The 11,444-nt window shown below is 41.7% G+C and overlaps 1 protein-coding gene across 1 annotated transcript in view; it reads left to right on the top strand.

Annotated features, from left to right (window-relative positions):
• The first annotated feature begins 38 nt into the window (after nt 1–38).
• Nucleotides 39–11,444, top strand: part of RSF1 (remodeling and spacing factor 1) — a 151,330-nt gene continuing 139,924 nt past the window's right edge. The window contains exon 1 of the mRNA XM_043875457.1: nt 39–473. Within this exon, the coding sequence (XP_043731392.1) occupies nt 287–473 (187 nt within the window). The 5' untranslated portion in view covers nt 39–286. The remainder of the gene's footprint in view (nt 474–11,444) is intronic.

Below are 11,444 nucleotides of genomic sequence, written 5' to 3'. Positions count from 1 at the left end.
CCCCTGTCACACGAGGCAGTGGCAAGCCCGAAGTGGGAGGAGCGGGAAGAGGGCGGAAAGTGAAAGGCACGGAGCGCCTCTCTTTCCTCCGTCTGACTGGGTTCTCGACTGCTCTGGGCCGCCGTTGTATTGTGGGATCGCGGCGCCGTGCCTGAGACGCCCGGATCCGCAGGGGCGCCCACTTGCTAGCGCCTCCTGTCGTCTGTAAGGTTGCCCTGCTGTTCCTCGGCACCCCAACTCCCCTCACCCCCCCATCGCCTCCTCCTCCTCCATCCTCCAGTTCAAAATGGCGGCGGCGGCGGCAGCGGCGGCGGCGATGGCTCCTCCGGGCTGCCCGGGTTCGTGTCCCAACTTCGCCGTAGTCTGCTCTTTCTTGGAGCGCTACGGGCCGCTGCTCGACCTGCCTGAGTTGCCGTTCCCGGAGCTCGAGCGGGTGCTGCAAGCTCCGCCGCCGGACGTCGGCAACGGAGAAGGTAAGCGAGGGGGCCCGAACGCCCGGCGGGAAGCGGCCCTGGCTTGCTCCTTCTCTCTGCTCCCCACAGACACCCCGGGCCTCCGCGGCTCTGTCCTCCCGCTGAGGCGCAGTTCCGCGCGGCCCGTCTCCTCCGCCCAGCCCCCGGGGGTCTCGGGCAGTGGGGAGGCGGGGCGGAGGCCCCGTAGGGCCAACTCCGCCCGGCGCCCAGCAGAGGTGGGGGCGTCGTGGTCTGGGTCTGGGCTGGGCGCGGGGGGTGGGGGGGGGGTCATTGTGCTGGTCGGCCGCACCCGGGGCTGCTACCCCGCGGTGGGGGCCGGGTCCCTCACCCCTTCTCCCTCTCGGCGGCGGAGGAAGGGGAGCGCAGGTTCCGGCCAGCTTTGCGCTTTTCTCCTCTACCCCTCCCTCGCTCCCTCCCCTCCTCCCACCATCCTCCCTACTATCTCGGGGGAGGCTGGGCTCGTCTTCTCTGGGCGCCCCTTTCTCTCCCTCCACCTGGGTGGGCGGGGGCCAGAGGACACTTCATCTCTCCCTCCCTCTAGTGGGAACTCCCCCGAGGGAGAGTCGGCTCCGGTCTCCTTTCCCTTCCCCTCCAGGGCCGCTTTAACCCCCAAAACTCCTTCCTATGAGTCGGGAGGTTTGCTGCTCCTTCATAGGAAGGGGGTCCTCTAACATTCTCACTTTGCGGGGGGTGGTGAAGTCGTTTTTGCTTCTCCGCTTTGGTGGGCAGAGGGTTAATTTCTCCTCCCCCATAGTTTTCCTCCTCCTCCCTGCCTCCCCCCCCCCCCCCCCCCCCAAATAATAGAAAAGCATCTCTCCACTTTTCCAGTCCCTTCCCCCTTCATCCTGGCAGTAAGGCTTAGGGGAAGAAGAAGTCGCCCTCCCATTTGAAGGGTAGGGTGGGGTGTTTAGTATGTAGGATGGAGGAGGGGCTCAGACGGAGGGGGAAACAGTTGAAGAAGGTGCTTGTTGCTCATGTTTCTCTCTCTGGTGCCGCCGGTCTATTATTGGTGTTCGCAAGTGGTGCTCCTTCCACATAAGGCCACCGCGCGGGTGCAGGGCGCATGCTCTGCCCGGCCCCATTGAAACTTCCTGCTGCTGCTTGCTGCTGCTGGTTCTTTTCGCTGGAGCATCTCCGCGCCGCGCCTGCTGCCTTCAGCCCTCACTGAGCGCGTTCATTCACTCCCTGTTTATTCCCGATCTTTCCTCTCTTTTTCAGAGAAGGGTTTTTTGTTGTTGTTGTACTCTGAGCATAGCCTTTATCTGGGAACAGCCCGTGGCTGAAGAAGAAACGTTGTCCAAATAGGTCCTTTTTTCCCCTTTTTATGCGTATTAGGTGGCCACAGTGTGGACTGGGTATTGTGCAAAACAGATAGCTATTTCCTTTTCAAGAAATCAGGGTGTTTTCAATTCTCCATGGGAATGGAGTTTCTGTTAACAGAATACATTTACATTGCTAGGGAGAGCCCAAGTGTGAAGTTGTCCAAAATATTACCTAGAGAGTAAATTATGTTGTGGCTACCAAAGACTCACATGAATACAACAATTATGGTACAGGCAAATATCTCTCCTTACCTGCCCAAATCTCCTCCACCATTAAAAAGCTCCAGCCAGCAAAAGGTTACATTATATAAAGACTTCTTGCAAAATTTCTTAAAAAGTTAAACTCCCCAATATAGTAGTTACACTTTGATGGTTATCAAATTGTATTTACATTTTTTATGGAAATAGTCATTTTGAAGGGTGTATGCCTTGTAAGTTACCTTTAGGATATCTTGGGAAATGATGGTAATGTACCTATAAGAAAAATGTGGGAATTTGAGGAAAGGGATTGCTGGTAACTTGTTTTTGGAATATATGATATTTCAACCAAGTTGAAATGCAGGCATAAATTTTATGTCATGGCACTGTATTTTGGGTGGTATATAAGATTGCTTGACTCTCCATTCCTTATAAGTGTTTTGGCCTCTGCATTTGGCTTTTGTTAGAAACAAGAAAAAAAATATCAGGGTCAGTCTAATACTTCATGTTACTTTCTAGCTAGTATTGAATAGTGGGTGACTAGCTAAGTTAAAAATGAGAAATAATGCATGCCAAGAGAATATACCAGTGGGTTCAGCCACGCATTATTGTTGGTAAAGTTTCAACTATGATAATAGATTTTGTCATCAGTTGATCTAAGAATAATAATCAGTGTCACACAGTTCAAGATACTTGGCAAATGAAGTCTCTGCAGGTGAAATGCTGTGCAGAGAGGAGACTTTCAGGCCTTTAGTGATGGTTAACCTACTTGTAATAATTGATAATACTGCTCCAACTAAGAATGTTTGGACAGTCTTGGAGAAGGAGTTGTGGTGTACTAGAAAGAGTTAAAAGACATTGGATATAGTTGAACTAAATGTTTTGCTGATTATCTCAGGACAGCTGAATCAGCCTCTTGAATAGTGTAATATTAATATGTAGTTTGTGGGGCAAATTACTTAATTTCTGTGGACCTTGGTTTCTTGAGGAAATAAAAGTTAGTATCTGAGGATCAAATGAAATGTTTCAAAAGTCATTTCATAAACCAAGTACTTATATATATATATATATATATTTTTTTTTTTTCCCCTACTACACACCGTTGGTATTCTGTTTCCCTTACCAGGGATTGAACCTGGGCCCTGTAGTCAAAGTGCCAAGTTCTAACCACTGAACCCCAGGGAATTCCTGAAATACTTTTGTGTTACAAATTTTATTAAAGGTATTTATGAGGTAAAAGACACAAAAGTGCAGTTGGACTGAAAATGTTAATTTTTAGCATGTGGTGAGAAAGGACTTTACGCACAGTATAATGTTGAGCTTTTGTGCTCTTGGGAGATAGTCTTTGTTGTAATCAAAGGAGTTTTGCGCTGTATACATTTTAATATTCTTAAAAGGCAGTTCTTAGTGCTGTTGAAAGAATCCTGTTGTATAAAACTTGGTTTTTCCTGGTGTGATTATACCTTAAAAAGTTTGTAAAGTATACTCTTCTGAGTTGCCAGTTAAATATTTTTCACCTAGTCATTTATTGTGGTAGGTATATCAACACCATAACATCTTTGGAGAAGACCATTTCTCTATATTGTTCTTGTTTAGGCACTTTATGACCTTTCCCTTAAGTTTTTGTTTATAAGTCTTATTTTGACATTATGGCTTCAACTTAGAATGCTTCCTTTATCCCCTACAGTGTCAATTATTAATTTTTATTTTAGTTAAAAAATATTTATTTATTTGGCACACTGGGCCTTAGTTGTGGCATGTAGAATCTTCACTCTTCATTGTGGCATGACGGATTTTTAGTGGCATTTGGGATCTAATTCCCTGACCAGGGATCGAACCCAGGCCCCTTACATTAGGAGTGCAGAGTTTCAGACACTGGACCACCAGGGAAGTCCCAAATTTGGTTTTATAAACTACTTTTTTAGTCTTAAGCATATAATAATAGCTACCACTTACTGAGCATTTACTGTGTGCAAACATCTCCTTATTCCTTATAGCTACACTCTGAGGTTGGTACTGTTATTCCCATTTGGCAAGTATAGAAACTAAGGTTCAGAAGGTTGATTCAGCTGTTCAGTGCCCAAGCTTATATAGTTTTCGCTAGAATCTTATTTAGATTTCATAGTGATATTAGTTAGAATAGGAAAAGGGTGTGCCAACTGACACTGTAGCCCTCCCAGTTCTCCGTCTAATGTAGCCCTCACAGTTCGGTGCTCTGTATGGACTTCACCAGCGTCCTCTTGATGAGTGGTGGTTGATCCGGAGGTATGAATATGAATAAAAGTTGACATTGGCTTTGTGGAATTACCAACATCCTAGGCTCCCCAGTATATTCCCTCTTCTCCAGAGGACTTTCTTCTTCAAGAGGAAAATATACTTTTCCATCCTTTAAAGGTAGTCTTAGTATGGGTACTGATTGAGAAGTTATATTTATCTATTAACAGTATTCTTGCCTGGAGAATCCTGTGGATGGAGGAGCCTGGTGGGCTGCCATCCATGGGGTCACACAGAGTCGGACACGACTGAAGCGACTTAGCATGCATGCAGTAACAGTCTACTGAGCTGTGTATGTATATGGTTGACTGGGTTATTGTAAAGTACTAAATAAGTTGAATAATTAGGTTTTTGGTTTGGTGGGGTTTTTAAATTTTAATTTTTAGAGCAATTTTAGGTTTGATTTGTGTTTTGAGTTTTTTTTAAATGATTTGAGATTGGAACTCTTATGGTCAAAATGTCAAGTATTTATAAAAGGATATACTTTTTTGTTTTAACTAGAGTTGTGACTGTAACTTAATATGTTCTCTTCTGTTAGTGATAACTGAATTGTGTGACAGTAGTTTTTAGGTTCATTCATAAATTAGAAAGATGACTTTACTGTAACTGGAGTCTCCATCTGTTACTTTGAGCAAAAGATCTTACCAGGTACATGTGCCAGGAGTTGCATGGATCCACAGTGGTAGACTGTTGGTGGTAGCATTGCTGGAACCAGAGCCTTATTTGGTTGAAATGTCCAGTTTCAGTTCTTCTACCTTTGAAAGAAGAGATGTTCTTTATTATTAGAGGGAAAGAGAGAGAAGTATTTCTTCTTCATCATTTTTGGTATATCACAGAGTTGTGGTAATCAAAAGTTATAGAGGATGGAGAGAGGTTGTTGGTCTTCTCCCAGAACTGGAGGTACTAGGGACAGAAGGAATTTTCTGGCTAAATTGGGCCTGTTAATGAAAACTGACTTTCTTGTTGTTTTAATTACTAAGAAGTTTGCCTTGAAATTTATCTGTGTTTTTAAATTCTCAGTAAGGAAGACAGGCATTTATTAGCTACTTCTTTTGCTTATATGTGTAGTGAATATTTGCTATATTTTAATTACAGTAATCATTATGGTGATTATTTATTTTGAAAAATACCCTCTTTTTTTTTGGCCACTCGGCTTGTGGGATTTTAGTTTGCAGACCAGGGTTTGAACCCAAGTACTTGCCGATGAGAGCATAGAGTCCTAACCACTGGGCTAGGGAATTCCCTATGGTGATTATTTAAAGAAAAAAATGAAACCTTTCCTTTTTAAAAACTTTATTTATTTTATTTTTGGCTGCACTAGGTTTTTGTTGCTGGGTGTGGGCTTCCTCTAGTTGTAGTGTGCCGGGTCTGCTGATGCGCGGGCTTCTCTTGCGGAGCACAGGCTGTAGGTGTAGCAGGCGTCAGTCACTGGGTGTGTGGGCTCAGCGGTTGCAGCTCATGGGCTCTAGAGTGCCAGCTCAGCGGTTAGGGTGCAGGAGCCCAGCTGCTCCACAGCATGGGAAGTCCTCCTGGACCAGGGATCGAACCCATGTCCTCTGCGTTGGCAGATGGGCTCCCAACCACTGGACCATCAGGGAAGTCCTGTACCCTTCTTTTAAGAATTTTCTAGTCTAGTAAGAAGTAAGTAGCAAAACTGAGACTGAGTTACTATCACCATTCAAAGACTTACTTTTTTTCTGTGGGATTTTATCAACTGAAGTTAGTCTATGAATTCTAGTCTATAAGTTAATGGACTGAAATTATCTCTGATAACTTTATGGTGAGATGTACAGCCTCATACAGTGTGGAAAAGTTGGAACAATTCAGACCCAACGTACATGTTAACATGAATCATGTATTCAAGAAAGATATTTATGTGTGTTCCTGGATTTAAAATTTCTTTGGCTCTATCCTTGATGGTTATAGTCATAATTTTTTTTTTTTTTTTTTTAGTAGTCTTAATTTGCTGTGTCTAAGTATGTTTCATTTTATTTTTGTTTTCTGTTTTTACTTTTGTGGCAGATCCCGTTACAAAGGGTATCAATGTGTTTTCTACTTTTAATTTTAGAATTTTTGAAATATCTATTGCTTGAGAGAATAATCTGGAGCCTCATTAAAAAAAAAGGATTATAGATTCTTTCAGCAATTGTCAATTGATTATGTACTGTGTGCTAGATGCACTGTACACAAGTGATACATTAATGAGCAAAATAGATAAGATCCTTGCCCTTATGGAGCTCACAGTTTAGCAGCAAAGATAGACAATGAAGTAATGATTTTTTTTTAAGTTATTGTATGGGCAAGTAAGTATACTGTATATGCTGAAATGATTCATATTTTTCATGAACTTTGTTATATAATTTGCTTAGCTTTGTACCTATCCTATCTTTGCTTTTTTTTTTTTTCTTCTGTATTTGTACAATTTTATCTTAATAATTTTCTGGATGGTGTGATTAATAGGTTTTTATTTTTCTTTGTGTTTTGTATTTTTCCACATTTTACTTTCAGTACTAATTATGTATGTCTTCAGTAATCAAAAAAAAAATATTTAAAAGTAGTCTTATACCAGAAGTGAAATGGATGAAAGTAGTCAAAAGGTATAAAATTCCAGTTATAAAATAAATCATGGAGATATAATGTATAAGATGGTAACTATAGTTAATAATACTGTTTTATATGTTTGTAACTTGCTAAGAGAGTACATCTCAAAAGTTCTCACTGCAGGAAAAAAATTTATAACAATGTGGTGATATATGTTAACTTTTGCTCATTGCACAATATATATAAATATTGAATCATGTTGTACACCTGAAACTAATATAATGTATGTCAATCATGGGCTTCACTGAATGGTTCAGAGGTAAAGAATCCACCTGCAATGCAGGAGCCGCAGGTTCGATCCCTGGGTCCGATCCCTGGGTCAAGAAGATCCCCTGAAGAAGGAAATGGAAACCCACTTCAGTATTCTTGCCTGGGAAATCCCATGGACAGAGGGGTCTGCATGCTATATGTATTCCATGGGGTCACAAAAGAGCCAGACACAACTTAGCAACTAAACAACATGTCAATTATATCTCCAGAAAAAAAAAAAGAATTAAGAAAATTAGTCTTATAAGAGGCTTTATCAAAGAAAAAATCAAGTTGCTGCTTTATTTATTTTTAATTTTGAATTATCTCTCACCATGAATATTACCATCATCCACCCAAGTCTCCCAAGTCTGAAGGTATGAAAGGTTGTTTGGTTGTTTCACATCTTTAATGCCTTTTCTTCATCATCCTATCTGAGTTGAATATTCTTCTCCCTTTCCTTTCCTGCTCACTGTACTCCTGCCCATCATTAATCTGATCTTTAAGGACCAAATATACATGTGAAGTTTATTCTGCTTCCTCTGTCTCTCAAGTTAACCATTTCCAGCTTTCTACTCCACATGTACACTGTGTTCACAACACCTTCTGCACATGGTCTAGCCTGTGAGACTCTTAAGTTTCTTGAGGGCAGGGGTAGTGTTTATGAGATGAATGGTTTTTTCTAAGTTTATTATAAGACCATGTTGTGTTCTAAAACTAAATCTTGTTTAAAGTAAACTTTTAAATAAGCATTTACCCACCGTATGAGAGGGGGCTTCCCTGGTAGCTCAGTTGGTAAAGAATCTGCCTGCAGTGCAGGAGACCTGGGTTGGGAAGATCCCCTGGAGAAGGGAAAGGCTACCCACTCCAGTATTCTGGCTTGGAGAATTCCATGGACTGTATTGTCCATGGGGTCGCAAGGAGTTGGACACGACTGAGTGAGTACGAGAATGACACTCTTTCCATTGATAGTTGGAAAGTGAATGCCATGTTGGTTAATGATAGCACTTGAGTTAACCAGATTCTGTGTCCCACTTAATTAGATGTAGTATTTAAAATGAATGCATACAATTGGAAGTTAAAGCCTAGTCTGTGATAGTCCAATGCAGGAGCGGGCCAGTTCAGTTCAGTTGCTCAGTCATGTCCAGTGCTTTGCGACCCCGTAGACTGCAGCACGCCAGGCCTCTCTGTCCATCACCAACTCCCGGAGCTTACTCAAAACTCATGTCCATTGAGTCAGTGATGCCATCCAACCATCTCATCCTCTGTCATCCCCTCCTCCTCCCACCTTCAATCATTCCCAGCATCAGGGTATTTTCCAGTGAGTCAGTTCTTCGCATCAGGTGGCCAAAGTATTGGAGTTTCAGCTTCAGCATCAGTCCTTCCAATAAATATTCAGGACTAATTTCCTTTAGGATGGACTGGTTGGATGTCCTTGCTGTCCAAGGTACCCTCATAAGTCTTCTCCAACACCACGGTTCAAAAGCATCAATTCGGCGCTCAGCTTTCTTTGTATTCCAACTGTCACATCCATACATGACTACTGAAGAAACCAAAGCTTTGACTAGACAGACCTTTGTTGGCAAAGTAATGTCTTTGCTTTTGAATGTGCTGTCTAGGTTGGTGATAACTTTTCTTCCAAGGAATAAGCGTCTTTTAATTTCATGGCTGCAGTCACCATCTGCAGTGATTCCGGAGCCCCCCAAAATCAAGTCTGTTACTTTTTCCATTGTTTCCCCATCTATTTGCCATGAAGTGATGGGACTGGATGCCATGATCTTAGTTTTCTGAATGTTGAGTTTTAAGCCAGCTTTTTCACTTTCCTCTTTCACTTTCATCAAGAGGCTCTTTAGTTCTTCTTCACTTTCTGCCATAAGGGTGGTGTCATCTGCATATCTGAGGTTACTGATATTTCTCCCTGTATATCTTGATTCCAGCTTGTGCTTCATCCAGTCCAGCATTTCTCATGATGTACTCTGCATATAAGTTAAATAAGCAGGGTGACAATATACAGCCTTGATATACTCCTTTCCCTGTTTGGAACCAGTCTGTTGTTGCATGTCCAGTTCTAACTGTTGCTTCTTGACCTGCATACAGGTTTCTCAAGAGGCAGGTCAGGTGGTCAGGTATTCCCATCTCTTTAACAGTTTTCCGCAGTTTATTGTGATCCACACAGTCAAAAGGCTTTGGCATAGTCAGTAAAGCAGAAGTAGATGTTTTTCTGGAACTCTCTTGATTTTTTGATGATCCAGCGGGTGTTAGCAATTGATCTCTGGTTCCTTTGCCTTTTCTAAATCCAGCTTGAACATCTGGAAGTTCACGGTTCACGTACTGTTGAAGCCTGGCTTGGAGAATTTTGAGTATTACTTTGCTAGCATGTGAGATGCGTGCAATTGCGTGGTCGTTTGAGCATTCTTTAGCATTGTCTTTCTTTGGGATTGGAATGAAAACTGACCTTTTCCAGGCCAATTGGCTGTTTTTGTAAATGAAGTATTATTGGTTAATGGCCATGCTAATTTGTTTACATACTGTTAATAGTAACTTTCACACTAAAGTGTCAGAGGTGATTGATAGTGACAAAAATGTGTAGTCTACAAAACCTAAAGTATTTCCTGTCTGGCCCTTTACAGGAAAAAAAACAGTTGTGAATGAAGGTAACTCTCAGACAATTTTCTTTGTGTTTGAGAACACTTTTAAAACCAGAATAATACTAATTAAGTGTGTAGAGTGTCTTGTGAATGAAAAATAAAAGCAGTAGTTTCCTCAATATTTATCTAATTTTACACACACCTTTTTTATTGCTCTTCTCTCTTAGGTTAGGTGAATCTAAAAACTTTTCTGGAGAATTCCCTGATAGTCCAGTGGCTAAGACTCCACTCTCCCAATGCAGTGGGTCGTGGTCAGGAAACTAGATTCCCACACGTCACAACTAAGAGTTTGCATGCTGCAACTAAAAACCCTGTGTGCCGCAACTAAGATCGGGCACAGCCAAATAAATATTAAAAGCTTTTCTGTTAACAGGTTGATGAAGACATTACACTGAATTAAATTCTTTCACCCAAGGATAGCCATGGCTTCCTCGATCTAATTATCCTAAGGCAAGGCTGGGACACGGGCCAAGTGACATACTGATGGCAGTGAGGCTTGAATTGTTATAATATTGCTGTTAACACTGGCTTCGTGTGTACTGATTTAAGATCTGATTTGTTATAATAGCCAGGACATGGAAGCAACCTAAATGTCCATCAGTAGATGAATGGATAAGAAAGCTGTGGTACATATACATAATGGAATATTACTCAGCCATTAAAAAGAATACGTTTGAATCAGTTCTAAAGAGGTGGATGAAACTGGAGCCTATTATACAGAGTGAAGTAAGCCAGAACGAAGAACACCAATACTAACGCATATATATGGAATTTAGAAAGAAGGTAGTGATAACCCTGTATGTGAGCCAGCAAAAGAGACAGAGATGTGTTGAACAGTCTTTTGGACTCTGTGGGAGAGGGCGAGGGCAGGATGATGTGGGAGAATGGCATTGAAACATGTAAATTATCATATGTGAAATGAATCACCAGCCCAGGTTTGATGCATGAGACAGGGTGCTTGGGGCTGGTGCACTGGGATGACCCAGAGGGATGGGATGGGGAGGGAGGTGGGAGTGGGGTTCAGGATGGGGAACACATGTACACTCATGGCAGATTCAAGTCAATGTATGGCAAAACCTATACAATATTGTAAAATAAAATAAATAAATTAATTAATTAAAAAAAAAAAAGATCTGATTTGGAGGTAGAGACCCAGATCTTCTTGGTGAGGATAAACTTGGGTGAACAAAGATGCCATGTTCTTAAATGGGAAAGTATGTATTGACTGAAGGTAGAACTTAAAAGATTTACTTAGGTTACCTAGGGCACAGAGGGTTGGGGAGAACATACTGGAAAATAGCCTTCTTACTAGTGGGTGATTTTATGTGTCTTGAGAATCAGTATTTTACAGGGAAATTAACAGAGTATTGGTTGTAAAACTTTGGCATTTGAAATTCTGGATGTATCAGGAAATTTACTTTGATACTTTTCCTGATCCTTTTGTCTCAAGTGTCCTCACAGTTGGTTCTGCAAATAAATATGTACCATTTCCTCATTGTTTAAATGTTAGAAGTCTTTTAGGAAAAAAAAATTAGATAGAATGAATTATTCCAAATTGTAATCTGCTTTTTTGTGTTTGGAGTTTTGGTATATAGCAAGATTGTAACACATTGAAGAACTTTGTCTAATCAGAAATATAATGGAGCTTAATTTATACTCCCATGAAAGTCTTACCAAGCTTT

Source organism: Cervus elaphus, chromosome 2 (assembly GCF_910594005.1).
Source record: "Cervus elaphus chromosome 2, mCerEla1.1, whole genome shotgun sequence".
Classification (NCBI taxonomy): domain Eukaryota; kingdom Metazoa; phylum Chordata; class Mammalia; order Artiodactyla; family Cervidae; genus Cervus; species Cervus elaphus.
This window is presented reverse-complemented; position numbering and strand designations above follow the sequence as displayed.